Raw genomic sequence first — 17,604 nt, 5'->3', positions numbered from 1 at the left:
AATAAACCATCCGAATCTCTCTCTCTCTCTCTCTCTCTCTCTCTCTCTCTCTCTCTCTCTCTCTCTCTCTCTCTCTCTCTCTCCCATTCCCCCGTCCCTTCATCTTGGCTCCTAGATAATGTGTGCTTTGTGGAAAGTAGATTTGAAACTGTAAATACATTATATACCCAAGAATCAATCAATCAATATGAGGCTTATATCGCAAGTATTCCGTGGGTACAGTTCTAAGCGCAGGGATTTTTTTTTTTTTTTTTTTTTTTAAGATAAAAGTATGAGTTTTAGCTCTCTGTTGTCTGAAATGCTTTTTTTTCTCCTTTATTGGGGGGATAGGGATGTGGAATATTTTCAATGCTGCTAAATATTTACACTGTATTTGCAATTTCTAATTGTTTTGTCTTGGCGTATACCTTCATTGTGTTGACCTGAACACTCTTTGTTATAATCTATATTGATTATGTTTATCTACCAGTTTCTATACTCTTTGTTAATTTTTTCAACATGTATGATCACAACCACAGTTCTGAAAAATGCAGAAAAATATTTTGCAGAATGTTATATTCTAGTAGATCTTTATGACCTCTTACATTCCATTCTGTTTCAAAAGATGAGTCTTTAAAACTATTCAGCAAGAATGAAAATTAATCAGAAAAATACAGTTGTCTTGTGTATTATTAGGCTGTGTAAATACACTAAATTTTTCAATGTATTTAATGACGTGCAATACATATTTATTTTGTGATATTAATTAACTGGGAGGTGACACATCACGCAGTACTCACCCCTTTCTGTGTGGAATATTTTGTGGTAACGGCACCTTTTACCTGTGTTCATTTTATTAATCAAGTGTTGTGTATGATCAGTTATTTTATTTGTGCTTTCAAATGTACATGATATGGTAGATTTCCTTTTTATATTTTCAGACTTATGTTTCTAATCTCTATATGATATTAATGGAAAATATTGTTATTATCGAAATGGATAAATGAAATACTTCCCTTCGTCCAGGTTATATAGTGGTAAATCCGGACCGGACCAGACTGTATTTAAAAAACAGCTGTTTTTATTAACCGCGTTTTTTATAAGCGGCGACCCTTGTATTGACAAAACAAAACGTTACGTTTACTAGTACGTCAACCCAACGGTCTTTGAAGTAGACAGACACTTATGAAACAGATAATGAAGTTATCTCAAGATTATTTGGCTACTCGCTATAATTTTGCATAGCCTTTCTTTCTTGCTTACTGAATTTTGATTGTAAACCTGCATGATTTTATTTCAGCAACAACAGAAACTAAGGCTAATTTTCCGTTGGCCCAAGTTTTAAGTGCAGTTTCTATACATTTACAATGTATTTTAATTTATGTTGTTTTTATTTGCAAGTAAGGTTTTTTTTTAAATAGAACAACTTGATACTTGTAGATCTATTACATGTAGCATCATCCCATATGATACCTTTTTTTATACAGTAATTGGAATTCGTAGAATCACATACCAATGTTTTTTTCTGTGTGAGTTCTGTATAAGTCCTTTGTACTGGAAACTTGCATTCTCCCAGTAAGGTAATACATTGTACTACGTTGCAAGCCCCTGGAGCAAATTTTTGATTAGTGCTTTTGTGAACAAGAAACAATTGACAAGTGGCTCTATCCCATCTCCCCCCTTTCCCCGTCGCGATATAACCTTCGTGGTTGAAAACGACGTTAAACACCAAATAAAGAAAGAAAGAAAGAAAGAGTTCTGTATATTTTCAGTGTTCAGTTTACTCTGTATCAATAGCAGTCAATTAAAATAATGAATCTTGTGTATGTGCACGTGTTTTGATTAAAAAAATGTAACCCTCGGTTTCTTTCACATTTACAACTTACAAGTTTATGAACATTTTTGTCCGTGTCTGTTAGTTTCCTTGAAAAAAACTAAAGTTCTTCCATCCTTAAAATTGCCTTTGCTGCGAACTGGATATGATTTTGGTGACAAAGTTGTACTGTGACGCTGTGACTGATGTTGTCTTCGAATCTCTGTAGATTAGAACTCCAATCGAAGGTGTTTAAACTCTGGTTTTCGCAGTGTTTGTTTAGCACAAGAGAGTGAAAGATCTGTTTCTCTTCTTTTTGCAGTTTTATGCATAGTAGGTGTTAGTCCAGGTACTGTTACTGTTGAGTGTTTTTTGTTGTGGTCACTGTGTGTACTTCTATTTGAATCTGTGTCCCTTTAAAAAAAATCTTGTATATATTGGAGCTGTGTATTTCTTTTGACCATCAGATAGTGATAGATATGCTATTTTTTTTCTCACATATGTTTAAATGTGTGGTAGCAATCCCTGCTTTTAAAGGAAGGTGGAAGCACTCTTGTGATCTGAATGTAGCTTTATTTTTGTTCTTGCAAATCTTCATTTTACTTGGCAATTATTTTATTTATTTACGACCCCTATCCTTTGTAACTGGGAGTGGGGAACAATGGAGAGATGTTGGAATGTCTTGTTGTTTTTGCTGTGTGTTTTTTTCCCGCCATTACCTTTGAGCCACTGAGATTTGTTTAGGTGGCAGTTTTGTTGGATTTATTGTGTGAGATCTGATTTCGATTTTTGTAAATGTTGACGGTAAATTGAAGCACTCTGTCTCATTTACTGTGAGCTCAAAATGCGAATTTTTTAAAAAGTGTTGCTAGCATGAAGATAAATATGATGCACAACCATACAATGTTTTAGGAAGACAACTTTGCGCTGTAACTTACAGAAGCTTGAGAATAACACAACGACATGAAACCCTGACAGTAAATGAGTTAAACAATTATTTGTTTTCTCTCAGACCCTCCCTCCCCCCCCCTCCCCTTTACCACAAAAGGAGTATATTGCATTCTGATTCTTTGGACCCCTAAGACTGCGATATAGTGGAAGTCTACTGTAATTTGTACTTGTCCCATCTCATATCAGAATCTGATGACAGGCATGTACATCTCTTAAAAGTGTTAACTAGGAGATAAAAATTAATCTAGATATGTATCTATTAATTGATGTAGATTTAAAATTTTGATTAAGTGTTCCAATTTCTGGTATGTAAGGCCTTAGTTAGTTGAAATACTGTAGAAAGGTTCAAGGGCGCCAAAACATGCGTACGTTTGATTTTTAATGAATTCAATTCATCAGAATCAATTTCGTCCAAAATTGCAGTTTTCCTTATCATAAAAGTGTTCAGACTTTTGCCAAACATATCCACATGTCAGTAAGATTTAGAGTTTATATCTGCACAAATATGACTGCAGCATATATATACTGCACAGACATATTGTCACAGGAAAGAATGAAATGAATTGCTTGCACTTTAATGATGCATATGTGCAAATTAATCATGAAAAAAAAAAAGATTGTTGTGGTTCCTCGCGTTGTTCATTATTCGCGCTGGATTGATCTAGTCTGCTCCTAGTTAATGAATTAAATTGAATTTATCAATAGAATTACGTCTGTATGAAATTGTAGGGCCACTATATTTGATAAAAGGAGTAAATTCACTGTACACACCTGACTTTTGGCTTTGAATGAGAATAACACCATCTTGAAGAGTAGGAAAAAGGCATTTTTTAGGAAGGTTTAAATAAAGTATCAGGGTTTCAAACTCGAGCCCTAAAGAATACAGTGGTTCTTGCATTGTAAGGCCCCTCTGATGAATGAACACCTCCCAATAGATTAAGCCTTCTACTGTCCTTTTGCCTATCATGTAAAAACCAAAGGCCTATACCTGTCAGGACAGGACACCTGCTGTGTGCAAGCACTTTCCGCTGGTCCCACGGGTGTCCTTTTATCACAGGTACTTCTGTCCTCTTGAAGCAGTCTCAATTTGACAAACTGACAGCATAACGTCACGCTCATAAGAAAAAGACCTATCTCAGTGTTAGGCATTTCTGTAGTGAAACTACACGGGAAGCTACTGGAAGGGTGTCTATTATGTGTTAGAGAGTACAAACTCTCAGACCGTCGGAAACCATTGCCACGGTAACGTAAGCAAAACTGCCGATCTCGTTTCTTGAGTTAGGAACTTTTTTTTATGATACCGGAAGACTTGTGTTTTAAGAATGTGAAAGTATGCAAAATCTCTTTGTGGGTTGTTATACAGTTTTGCTGATTGAAAATGTTGCTGTTAGCTCTTTATCTCATGTTTATCCAGCTGTCACCGCTCGAGATAAGGCAGTTTGCAACTTATAACTAAAACAAGTCGCGTAAGGCGAAATTACTACATTTAGTAAAGTTGTGGAACTCACAGAATGAAACTGTACGCACTGCGGCATTTTTTCACAATGACCGTAGTCCGCCGCTTGTGCAAAACGGAGTGAAACTGATGAGCCTGTTCAGCGCAGTAGTGGTTTCGCTGTGCTGCATAGCACGCTTTTCTGTACCTCTCTTCGTTTTAACTTTCTGACCTTGTTTTTAATTCAAACATAACGTATCTTGATGTGTTTGGAATCAGAAACCGACAAGACATAAGATTACATTGTTTTTAAATCGATTTTGGAAATTAAATTTTAATAATAATGTTAATATATTTAATTTTCAGAGCTTGTTTTTAATCCTAATATAACATATGTATATGTTGGAATCAGAAAATGACGAAGAATAAGATGAAATTGTTTTTGGATCGTTTAATAAAAAATTAATTTTAATTACAAGTTTCCGATTTTTAATGACCAAACTCACTCATTAGTTTTTAAGCCACCAAGCTGAAATGCAATACCAAACCCCGGCCTTCGTCGAAGATTGCTTTGCCAAAATTTCAATCAATTTAATTGAAAAATGAGGGTGTGACAGTGCCGCCTCAACTTTTACAAAAAATCGGATATGATGTCATCAAAAGTATTTATCGAAAAAAAGAAAAAAACGTCCGGGGATATCATTCCCAGGAACTCTCATGTCAAATTTCATAAAGATCGGTTCAGTAGTTTGGTCTGAATCGCTCTACACACACACACACACGCACAGACAGACACACACACACACAGACACACACACATACACCACACACACACACACACACATACACCACGACCCTCGTCTCGATTCCCCCTCTATGTTAAAACATTTAGTCAAAACTTGACTAAATGTAATGAGATAGGCAGATTGTTCAGAAACCAAAGAAAGTTTTTTGTGTTTTTCTCAAAACATCAAAAAATGACATAGGCAATTATCTTATGAGCGTGACGATAAGCTTTAACAATACAGTGGAACCCCAATTTAAGACTTCCTCCTTTTCAAGACCTTGCTTTTCCACATTTTCTGATCATAACCTCTACCCCCCGCGGGTTAGGGGGAAGAATTTACCCGATGCTCCCCAGCATGTCGTAAGACGCGACTAACGGATTCTGTTTCTCCTTTTACCCTTGTTAAGTGTTTCTTGTATGGAATATAGTCAATGTTTGTAAAGAGTTTAGCCAAGCAGTATGTAAGAAATGTTAAGTCCTTTGTACTGGAAACTTGCATTCTCCCAGTAAGGTCATATATTGTACTACGTTGCAAGCCCCTGGAGCAATTTTTTGATTAGTGCTTTTGTGAACAAGAAACAATTGACAAGTGGCTCTATCCCATCATCCCCCCCCCCTTTCCCCTTCGCGATATAACCTTGAACGGTTGAAAACGACGTTAAACACCAAATAAAGAAAGAATCATAACCTCTGTTAATTTACCTCCAATTGAAGACTCCCTCTTTTTCAAGACCCGATTTTCTCAGATTTGTTTAGGTCTTAAAAGGGGGGGTTCCAGTGTACATCAGATTTTTTTAGGTCTTAAAAGGGGGGTTCCAGTATACATCAGATTTTTTTAGGTCTTAAAAGGGGGGTTCCAGTGTACATCAGATTTTTTTAGGTCTTAAAAGGGGGGTTCCGGTGTACATCAGATTTTTTTAGGTCTTAAAAAGGGGGTTCCGGTGTACATCAGATTTGTTTAGGTCTTAAAAGGGGGGTTCCGGTGTACATCAGATTTTTTTAGGTCTTAAAAAGGGGGGTTCCAGTGTACATCAGATTTTTTTAGGTCTTAAAAGGGGGTTCCAGTGTACATCAGATTTTTTTAGGTCTTAAAAGGGGGTTCCAGTGTACATCAGATTTTTTTAGGTCTTAAAAGGGGGGTTCCAGTGTACATCAGATTTGTTTAGGTCTTAAAAGGGGGGGTTCCAGTGTACATCAGATTTTTTTAGGTCTTAAAAGGGGGGTTCCAGTATACATCAGATTTTTTTAGGTCTTAAAAGGGGGGTTCCAGTATACATCAGATTTTTTTAGGTCTTAAAAGGGGGGTTCCAGTATACATCAGACTTTATGTAGGTCTTAAAAGGGGGGGTTCCAGTGTACATCAGATTTTTTTAGGTCTTAAAAGGGGGGTTCCAGTATACATCAGATTTTTTTAGGTCTTAAAAGGGGGGTTCCAGTATACATCAGATTTGTTTAGGTCTTAAAAGGGGGGGTTCCAGTGTACATCAGATTTTTTTAGGTCTTAAAAGGGGGGTTCCAGTATACATCAGATTTTTTTAGGTCTTAAAAGGGGGGTTCCAGTGTACATCAGACTTTATGTAGGTCAGACCTATGCCCTAGTTTCATTACAGTCTGTGTGTGACTGCATAAGTAATGACGAGGTCAGAGACAGACTAATGTCCCCATGCATGACTTTCAGCCAGTTGAATTCTATACTGTGAATAACTAATGAGATTTTGAAAATCGCTCCACTGACTAAACGAATTAAGATCGGTTTGCACTTTTGATGTACCATTAAGTTCATGTAATAGTAGCTGACTAAGGTTTGAAAGGTCAAATGACGGGCACAGACGTCAGCCTCCTAATCGGGAGGTCGTGAGTTCGAATCCCAGTCGCTGCCGCCTGGTGGGTTAAGAGTGGAGATTTTTCCGATCTCCCAGGTCAACTTATGCAGACCTGCTTGTGACTTAACCCCCTTCGTGTGTACACGCAAGCTCAAGACCAAGTGCACTGGAAAAGATCCTGTAATCCATGTCAGAGTTCGGTGGGTTATGGAAACACGAAAATACCCAGCATGCCTACTCAACGAAAGCGGAGTGAAGCTGACTATGCTCTCAGAGTATAGTGCGGGGAACCCAAACGGGCAAACGAGCTCACGCGTAACCAGACCATTCTGGAACGCTGAAGAAGAAGAAGAAGAAAGGTCAAATGAAACTTCAAGAAAGTTTACAAGAAACTAATACTGTACCATTTTAAGACCTAACATATCAGAAATCGGGTCTGAACTGAGTCTAGAAATGGAGGTAAACTTACTGAGGTTATGAACAGAAAATCTGAGAAAGCAAGGTCTTGAAAGGGGGATGAGGGGAGAGAGAAAAGTCTTAAAATGGTAGTCTTAAAATGGTAGTCTTAAAATGGTAGTCTTAAAATGGTAGTCTTAAAATGGTTGTCTTAAAATGGTAGTCTTAAAATGGTAGTCTTAAAATGGTAGTCTTAAAACGGTAGTCTTAAAACGGTAGTCTTAAAATGGTAGTCTTAAAACGGTAGTCTTAAAACGGTAGTCTTAAAATGGTAGTCTTAAAATGGTAGTCTTAAAATGGTGGGTAAAAATTAACTGTACAGATATGATATATAAGAAAAGAGGTATGAAAGAAAACTGCCAATTACTTTGCAAAAGAGAATGGGGTTTTTTTTTTCTTCTTTTTTTCTGTTATTTGTCCTTGCTACACATTTTAAAGATGGGCTTGTAGCAAATATTTTGCTCAAAGGAGGTTTGAATGATGGATTTTTCTGTGATTGCTAATAATGAAAATGAATGAAAGAATAATAATGTATTTTATTAGTATAACACTGATTAGGGTGTTCTGTGCAGTTAGTACATGTAGTTCCCTTTTTGAAGAGGAAAACATGGTTTTAGTGTAGCTGGACCAAAAGGATATTTGTAGTGATTATGATTTATTTTTATTTTTTATATTTACAGAATATCACTGGCATTGAAACGGAAAGCTTTATTCAATCAGGATGATGGCAAGTCACGACAGACAAAGTCATTAGCAAAGAGTCGTCATTCAAATCTTGCCATTATTCATCATGCATTATCAGTGACAATGTGCAATGAAACGTTTTAACAGCAAAAATATTACCCAAGTTTATGGAGTTGTGTGACACGTCTCTTTTTGTATATTAATTTTACTCTAGCCTGTAGTGGTTTTGTATTCAAAACAGATGCTCCTTTTTATCGCTCATGTTTTATTTTTTGTGTGAACATAGGATTGTAGACATTTGTGTGAATTAGTATTGGTCCTGAGTCAATGGTATGGATACCTACTCTCTCACCAGAACTTTGTCCATTGTATGTATGATGATTTCATTCCTGGTTAGCCAATTTTGGTGAGTTTTACCTCTCAGGTTAACCTTATTATGTGAAAGAAAGAAATATATGGTGTTGATTTGTCCATTGTGATGTGTTGGGCATTGTTGATTCACTTCAATAAACATTAAAAAAAACATCTCACAGACTTTTCTTCTCTGGCTTTTTGTTGTGGAGGTTACAAATATGAAACATGTGACCTATTGCTATTACTGCAGATAGAAAGAACCACAGGCACTCAACACAAGGTGGGCGGGGCATGTGTTTTGGACGTCACATGGTTAGGGTGGCGGAAGCTCTACTCATACTACAGTTATAATAGTAGTCTTAAGAGCATGTCATCCAACCCACAGGCCCCCGCCCACCTCTTGTCAATTGCCTGTGGAAAGAACTGTTGCCATGTTACACAATACCATTGAAGTACATATGATTCCTTTACTAAGGTGAAAATGTTGGAAAATGGAAACACGCACACAAAGCTGCCATGCACAGTGCTGAAAACAATACAGCCTTGTATTTCATTGCATCGCTGTGTTTCAATGATCATTGCAAAGCAACCGAACCAGTTAAGCACACACACACGCACACACACACACACACACATGGCAACACACACACACACAAGATGCACGCACTTATGCACACACACACATGGCAACACACACACACAAGATGCACGCACTTATGCACACACACACACAGGTCATTTTCCTTTTTCTTTCTAAGTACATAAGTAAGCAATCTCAATTAAAAAGACACTGTCAAAAACTAAGTTCACACAAACACACACACACACGCACGCACACACACAGACACACGCACACACACACACACACACACACACAAAGCAATGCACACAATTTACTCCAGAAGTTGTCTGAACTGTAGAAGGAAACCCATCAACAACAACAATTACATTCAGAACAAAAACAAAAACACCACAAAAGCAGAACAGATTTTTAAACTTTGAATTCTCAAGAAATCATTAAAAAAATCCATGCTCTGTTCGGCTGTCTTACTTTTGGTGCCTCACCAGTACATATTCTAAATATTTCCTTTTATGGTTTCATAACATTGCCCTTACGTTGAAAGGTTTTGGAGGAAATGGAAAACGCAAAATGAAAGCTGTATAAACCAGATTTTATGTTACACGGTCAAGGCTTAAAATAGCTTTAGTGATAATGGAAAACTACTATGAGGAGGCAATTATGCGTGACCATATGCTAAATACATCTACTCTGTTGAAATGTTACCCTTTTAGTGTGATCAACCACGTGGTGCTATGTGACACAGTAAGTACCAAGGTAGGAACAATCTCACCTGATGGAAAGTTTCTGTTGTGGACACTGAGGCTTTAACCCCCTCCTTGCCGGGGATTAAGAAGAAAAGGTAAGAGTGCGGATAAAAGTTTAGATTTCATCTTGTGTGTATAAATACAATGGAACCCCCCTTTTCAGACCCCCCAATTCAAGACTCCCTCCCTTTCAAGGACCTGATTTCTCAGACTTCCCATTCATAACCTCTGTGAATTTGCCCCCATTTTCAGACTCCCTCCTTTTTAAGGTCTGCTTTTCTCAGATTTGTTTAGGTCTTCTTCTTCTTCAGCGTTCCAGAAATTATGGTAACGTGTGAGCTCGTTTGCCCATTTGGGTTCCCCACACAAAACTCCCGACCTCCCGATTAGGAGGCCGACGTCTTACCACTGCGCCACTTCGCCCGTCGTTTAGGTCTTTAAAAGGGTGTTTCCAAGTCACTTGTTTATTTCAATGTTTCCAAGTCACTTGTTTATTTCAATGTTTCCAAGTCACTTGTTTATTTCAATGTTTCCAAGTCACTTGTTTATTTCAATGTTTCCAAGTCACTTGTTTATTTCAATGTTTGCAAGCCACTTGTTTATTTCAATGTTTCCAAGTCACTTGTTTATTTCAATGTTTGCAAGTCACTTGTTTATTTCAATGTTTCCAAGTCACTTGTTTATTTTAATGTTTCCAAGTCACTGGTTTATTTCAATGTTTCCAAGTCACTTGTTTATTTCAATGTTTCCAAGTCACTTGTTTATTTCAATGTTTCCAAGTCACTTGTTTATTTCAATGTTTCCAAGTCACTTGTTTATTTCAATGTTTCCAAGTCACTTGTTTATTTCAATGTTTCCAAGTCACTTGTTTATTTCAATGTTTCCAAGTCACTTGTTTATTTCAATGTTTCCAAGTCACTTGTTTATTTCAATGTTTCCAAGTCACTTGTTTATTTCAATGTTTCCAAGTCACTTGTTTATTTCAATGTTTCCAAGTCACTTGTTTATTTCAATGTTTCCAAGTCACTTGTTTATTTCAATGTTTCCAAGTCACTTGTTTATTTCAATGTTTCCAAGTCACTTGTTTATTTCAATGTTTCCAAGTCACTTGTTTATTTCAATGTTTCCAAGTCACTTGTTTATTTCAATGTTTCCAAGTCACTTGTTTATTTCAATGTTTCCAAGTCACTTGTTTATTTCAATGTTTCCAAGTCACTTGTTTATTTCAATGTTTCCAAGTCACTTGTTTATTTCAATGTTTCCAAGTCACGTGTTTATTTCAATGTTTCCAAGTCACTTGTTTATTTCAATGTTTGCAAGCCACTTGTTTATTTCAATGTTTCCAAGTCACTTGTTTATTTCAATGTTTCCAAGTCACTTGTTTATTTCAATGTTTCCAAGTCACTTGTTTATTTCAATGTTTCCAAGTCACTTGTTTATTTCAATGTTTCCAAGTCACTTGTTTATTTCAATGTTTCCAAGTCACTTGTTTATTTCAATGTTTCCAAGTCACTTGTTTATTTCAATGTTTCCAAGTCACTTGTTTATTTCAATGTTTCCAAGTCACTTGTTTATTTCAATGTTTCCAAGTCACTTGTTTATTTCAATGTTTCCAAGTCACTTGTTTATTTCAATGTTTCCAAGTCACTTGTTTATTTCAATGTTTCCAAGTCACTTGTTTATTTCAATGTTTCCAAGTCACTTGTTTATTTCAATGTTTCCAAGTCACTTGTTTATTTCAATGTTTCCAAGTCACTTGTTTATTTCAATGTTTCCAAGTCACTTGTTTATTTCAATGTTTCCAAGTCACTTGTTTATTTCAATGTTTCCAAGTCACTTGTTTATTTCAATGTTTCCAAGTCACTTGTTTATTTCAATGTTTCCAAGTCACTTGTTTATTTCAATGTTTCCAAGTCACTTGTTTATTTCAATGTTTCCAAGTCACGTGTTTATTTCAATGTTTCCAAGTCACTTGTTTATTTCAATGTTTCCAAGTCACTTGTTTATTTCAATGTTTCCAAGTCACTTGTTTATTTCAATGCTTGTTATTCTCTCAGGTGCCAGGAGATTGGTTCTTTCTCACTTTCTCTAGTTGCACAGTAAATCTATATTTAGAGCACTATGGTTCTTTCTCACTTTCTCTAGTTGCACAGTAAATCTATATTTAGAGCACTATGGTTCTTATTGTTTTGTAGAATGTACGTAAAATGATGATACCTGTTTCATTGTATGTGTATGTTTCGCTGTTTAGTAGACCGCAAAGCTCTATATATTCTGTCTTTTTTATATACCTAGAAGGGTGACTCAAGTAACTTTTGAACTTAAAAGACCTCTTTATTCAATTTATTTAAATGAACAAGATTTATTGCTAGTGAAAGGGTTAAAGACCAGTCAAGATCTCGGCTCCTCCGTACTGGTCAAATCCAGAAATGATTCAGCAAATCCTAACGAGCTGAATGTAATACGTAACACCCTACTTTTATATCTGAATAAAATATCAGTGTTATGAGAACAGTTTTAGTTTCTAAAAAAGTGGATGGAAAATATACCAATGAGTAAACAAAAATCAAAAAGAAAGAGGTTCTTCACAAACTGACTTCAAAGAGTGGTATTATCAAACACATTTTATAGCGTGTGAACAGACTTTAATTTTTAAAGCAATTGCTTTTTTTGCACGAAACATTAACAGTAGAACCAGTTGAATGAAAAAAACACCGTACCATTGATAATCTTTGATCTAAAAAGGATAACACCACATGTGTAACGTTTGACTTCAGATGAAAGATGTCTCAAAGTATACTGATTGAGTCTTCCTCTGACCGATATCGGTAAGTTACCTTTCTGTTTGCTGATCTTTGTCAATGATTATTTATTCGTTGATGCCAGAGAACAGTCTAAAGTGACATCATTTACTGATTGTTAAAGTGCTAAGTGTGTGTGTGTACGTGTGTGCGTACATGCATGTGTGTGTGCGTGCATGCATGTGTGTGTGAGTGAGTATGTGCGTGCGTGCATGTGCGTGCGTCTGTGTATGTATGTGTGCGTGCGAGTGTGTGTGTGTGTATGCATGCATGTGTGTGTGAGTGAGTATGTGCGTGTGCGTGCGTCTATATATATATGTGTGTGTGTGTGTGTCACAGTGTGAATAGTGGTAATTTTCTACCAGATGTGTTCTAAGTTTGGCATCACTGTAATTTGTTTCAGGCGGCCAGGCCTTTCTGTCTACATCAGTGACTTTGCCAATGTCTTGAAGGCTTTTGTTGGCTCCAACTTCATCTCCATTCCCTTTGCCTTTGGCCAGAGCGGTCTTGCTGTGAGTTGATTTATTTAGTTTTTTGCTTGTATGTTTGTTAGTCTTTAAATCTGTCTCTTTCTGTCGGACTGTCCCTCTGTTTAGGTCATGGGTGTAGAAGGAGAGACGAAGCATGAATGTCATTCTTACCATGTTTGTGTCTCCCTTTAAGAACAAAACCCCAGAGTATTAAAGATGAGTTCAAAGGATTACTGTCGCTTGTTCATTTCAATGCTTATTGACGGGCCTATAGTGGATAAGACGCCCGTCTCTCAAACGGAAGGTCGTGTGTTAGAATCCCGGCCGCACCTGGTGGGTTAAGAGTAGAGATTTATTCGAGCTCCCAGGTCAGACCTGCTAGTGCCTTATGCCCCTTCGCGTCAGTGTACACGCAAGCACACGACCAAGCCGTGCTCACGGAAAAGATCCTGTAATCCATGTCAGGGTTCTGTGGGTTATAGAAACATGAAAATACCCCCCGAAAGCGGCGTATGGGTACCTAAATGACGGGGTAAAAACGCTCATACATGTAAAAGCCGTGGGAGTTTCAGCCCATGAACAGTAGAATCCCCCCTACCCCCAAGGTTGTGCAAAAAAAAGGGGGGAGGGGCCACTTTACATGTAACATGAGAGAAGCCGTATATGTGCTTACTCTCTTCTATATTTCTGTGAACAGCTAGGCGTCGCCGGACTGGTTCTCATCGCGGTGTTGACAGCCCACTGCTGCCAGCTTCTCGTGAAGTGCAAGTACCACGCCATCCAACACGTCACACACCTGCTGCGACATCCCACCAACTATGCCAGCAGAGCTCACAGAAATGGACATCTCCGTCACAGCGAGTCGTGCTCCACGCTGCACACTGATCATCTGGTCAGTGACTGGGCAACGTCAGGACAGCCTGGACGGTCAGTGGCGGTCAAGAGACGGTTGGTGAAGAGTATGGTGTATGGAGACGTTGCTCACATGTGTTTGGGCAAGTGGGGGCTGATGGTGACCAACGTTCTGATCGTTATCACGCAGGTTGGGTTTTGTCTCAACTATGCCGTCTTCACCGCCAACGCCTTGATGACCTTCTTTCCGGTCTATAATTGCACCGTGCAGCTTCACAACAGCACCACAGTTGCTTCCCCTGACTGCCGCCATCTTCCGGACTTGCCGTGGAAAGCATGGGAGATTTCTCAGCTGAACAAATCCAGGACATTCCGCGGCATGGATGTTGGAAATATTGAGACCGTTACAACAGCTACTCTGTCAAAAGCTGAAGTTATGACCAACACCAACTCCAACCCTCACGAGTTCACAAGCCCAGGGGTGTCGGATCTGATAACCACTCTGCTCGCTCACCAGATTTCTACTTCTCAGGGCGCACACTTCTCTACTTCCACCTCACAAACTGAAAAACGTTCAACCTCTACCTCAGTTATTGCAGGTTCTTCAAATAGGATCCCAAAAACAACAAACGATCCAACTTCTGCTAATACAACCCCAGCTTCTGGAAATGTCAGTGACGAGTCCATAGCCGCTTTCACTTCAAGTGAAGGCACATTTTCAGCCAATCTTCCCACCAGTTCTGCAGAAACAACAGCTGTTCTGGCTTCAACAGAAGCCGACTCTTCGTCATCCACTACTTCATCTTTTGTTTCCATAAATCCTTCCACTGTAGCAGCCACTCTCAGTAATTCTGTGCAAACTTCAGCGGCCCCATATTTTCGTCCTGAAGATCCAACCTCCACAAACACTCTTCCCGCCAAATCTTCTCAAACGTTAAACATTCAGAACTTCCCTGCATTTGCAGCAACAGCCATTCTTAGGTCAATGGAAGAGGAGTTTTCTGATCCTACGGCAGTGGAAGAACCCTCATGGACAGAAACGTGGACAAATGCTCCTGATTTACGTCTGATGGTGTTGTTCCCAGTGGCAGTGTTTCTGGTGCTGGTGTTGCCACGGAAACTGCGTGGGTTTGGAGTCGTCAGTGCTATTGGGAATCTTGCCTTGCTGGCTGGAGCGTTCATCATCATAGCTGCTGTCATAGCAAGTAGGTGTTTTTGTGCATGGTATTTTCTGGCTGAAGTTGGTTGGCAAGTTAGTTGACTGGTCGGTTGGCTGGTTGGTTCGCTGACTTTGTTCTTTTTTAGTTTTTTGTTTACTTTGATTGTACTCACGACTGTGATTTTCTGTGTTCCGGTGCTTACATGCATCTCTTGTCTTGTACTCTCTCTCTCTCTCTCCGAGTCTCTCTCTCTCTCTCTCTCTCTCTCTCTGTCTCTCTCTCTCTCTCTGTCTCTCTCTCTCTCTCTCTGTCTCTCTCTGAGTCTCTCTCTCTCTCTCTCTCTCTCTCTCTCTCTCTCTCTCTCTCTCTCTCTCTCTCTCTCTCTGTATACTTTTTTTGAGTTACTGAAAACATATATGACTGTGCGACTATTTGGTTGCAGGTTTCCGATTGTCTGACAGCTGGCAATGGGCACGACTGGAAGGTCTACCGCTTTTTGTTGGCACTGTAGCAAGCGCATTTGAGGGAGCAGGAACGGTAATTCAAAACCTTTCATGCATTATTAGTCTTCTAAATTTACAAGGCAAAGACATAGAGGTTACTGACATGCCGAGTCTCAGTGGATATTAAAAATAATGATCGAAGTTGGCGGATCATGAAAAGTGCGAGCTTCAGCGTCTATTTGTGTTGTCTACTCAAGAGATGCATATTTCGTACATTTGAGGTTTGGGAACTTTTCAGTCGCTAAGAGTAGTGCCCACGGAGTGTAGCTCTGAACCCATGAGCTATCGAGGAATTGGGCTTATTGCTGATTAGGTCTTTTTGTTGTTGCTGGGTGATTATCGAAAATAAACACCGCTTCCAGTTTACAGATGGAAAGAATCACAGGGGGAAATAATGCACAATTCCATGGACTATTTCAGATAATGGCAGTGGAGGGGAGCATGGATGGAAACCGACACAACTTCGCCTCATTTCTGGCCGGAGGTATAGCCTTCCTGACGGCACTACACGTCGTCTTGAGCATGCTGAGTTATCTCTCTTTTGGGGACGCCATCTCTCAGATGGTCACGATGAACATTGCGGCAGGCTCTGGACTCAGCGTGGTTATGAATATTTGCTTCATCATTGGCGTTCTCTTCACTTTCCCGATTATGGTGTTCCCTGTGGTCCGTATTGCGGAGTCGGCGCTACTTGGTAATGGTGAGTGTTAATGGACAAAACAATACTGAGACCGCCCCCCCCCCCCCCCCTAGCACTTGTAATACTGCAACCAATCTGAGAAAATGAAGTCCTTAAGAAAACCAAAGGGAGTGCTAAAATTAAGTCAAGTTACTGATGTCATTAAAAAGAAAATGTGAGAAAGTACGGTCTTGAAAAATTAAGAGTCCTACATCAGGGAGGGGGGGGGGGTTGCCGGGGGGGGGGGGTGGTGGGAGGATTTCACTCTATTCTGCTAGATTCGTACCAGTGATGGGAGAACAACCTTAGGAATGGTAACATTGTTCTGACACTGCAGATGTCGTTTCATAATCGGTATAGATCAGTCAGAACGATGGAAAACATGACGTCCTTTATTGAGAGGTGGCTGGTCGGCAGCCTGTTCGTTAATTTATTAGTTGTCTAGAATCAAAAAACAAGAATTGTAGGTTATTGGAACGTTTCATTATTGACAACAACAAAAACACGTTACATTTATAGTACGTTGACCCAGTGGTCAAACAGACAGACAAACACTTATGGTAAAAACAATGAACTGATCTCAAAGTCTTCGATGAATCTCGCAAGCAAGATGCCGGCGAGGTAACAAGTCTGTTAGTTGTCCAGTTTTAAAGCATGCTTATACATTGATTGGACTGCACGTCATTGCTGACTGAAACTTTATGTCTACAGGTGGAGCTTGTTGTAAGACGGACACAGACTCTGAAGACAACGCTCCTCTTCTCCCTGACAAAGAGAAACACATAGGAGTCCCTCTATACCAGCAGGTAAGTCTCTGAGCCAGCATATGCCTTGGTGACTGTGCCTAAATTTAGCACAAGAGAGGACTTAGGATAAGGATATGGTCGAACTGATTATGCAATCATTGTGTTTGTTTGACTGTTTTTTTGGGTGTAGCTGTATCTGTTCATTAATCAGCTACATTGTCTTTTCAGAAAACCGAACATTAAAATGAAAGATAAAAATTAAAGGTGTAAATAGGACTAACGTCGTACTTTGCCTGGATCTGTTTGAATCTTAAGTGTAGTCAAAGCATATGTGCCTGTTTTATGTTATGTTAGGCAAAAAAAATAAAAAAAAATAGGTGTGGTTACGGTAACATAGCCCCAAAAAATAGGGTAGGAAGGTAGGCAATCACTTTTTTTTTTTTAAACTTTTTTTTTCTAATGTGTACAAATTAAACCTACTTGACAGGGAAATAAGTGTGCGACTCGGGCTCTTTCGCTTTCATTGCGTTTTCTGCACTCGTTTTCTTGTTTTTTGTGGGTTTTTTTTTTAACAAATGTAATAAAAAGTTATAGGGTCGGCCCCCAAAATAGGGTAGGTCGGGTTACCGTAACCACACCTATTTTTTTTTTAGGCCTTATGGAAGCATTAAATGTTATGCATCAAGAAAATTGACCTTTATTACTCTGTAACAAAACAAAAATTGAGAAAAAGAAAAACCTTCGCGGGAGAGAGAGAGAGAGAGAGGGGGAGAGGGGAGGGAGGG

General features: G+C 38.8%; 1 protein-coding gene across 1 annotated transcript in view; it reads left to right on the top strand.

The window, feature by feature from the left end:
• Positions 1 to 12,079: 12,079 nt before the first annotated feature.
• LOC138958267 (uncharacterized) overlaps positions 12,080 to 17,604 on the top strand; it is a 15,056-nt gene continuing 9,531 nt past the window's right edge. Inside the window, exons 1-6 of the mRNA XM_070329377.1 lie at positions 12,080 to 12,436; positions 12,813 to 12,921; positions 13,577 to 14,936; positions 15,334 to 15,428; positions 15,815 to 16,094; positions 16,785 to 16,879. Coding sequence (XP_070185478.1) covers positions 12,393 to 12,436; positions 12,813 to 12,921; positions 13,577 to 14,936; positions 15,334 to 15,428; positions 15,815 to 16,094; positions 16,785 to 16,879 — 1,983 coding nt within the window. The 5' untranslated portion in view covers positions 12,080 to 12,392. The remainder of the gene's footprint in view (positions 12,437 to 12,812; positions 12,922 to 13,576; positions 14,937 to 15,333; positions 15,429 to 15,814; positions 16,095 to 16,784; positions 16,880 to 17,604) is intronic.

The sequence above is a fragment of the Littorina saxatilis genome, linkage group LG2, assembly GCF_037325665.1.
Source record: "Littorina saxatilis isolate snail1 linkage group LG2, US_GU_Lsax_2.0, whole genome shotgun sequence".
NCBI lineage: Eukaryota > Metazoa > Mollusca > Gastropoda > Littorinimorpha > Littorinidae > Littorina > Littorina saxatilis.
This window is presented reverse-complemented; position numbering and strand designations above follow the sequence as displayed.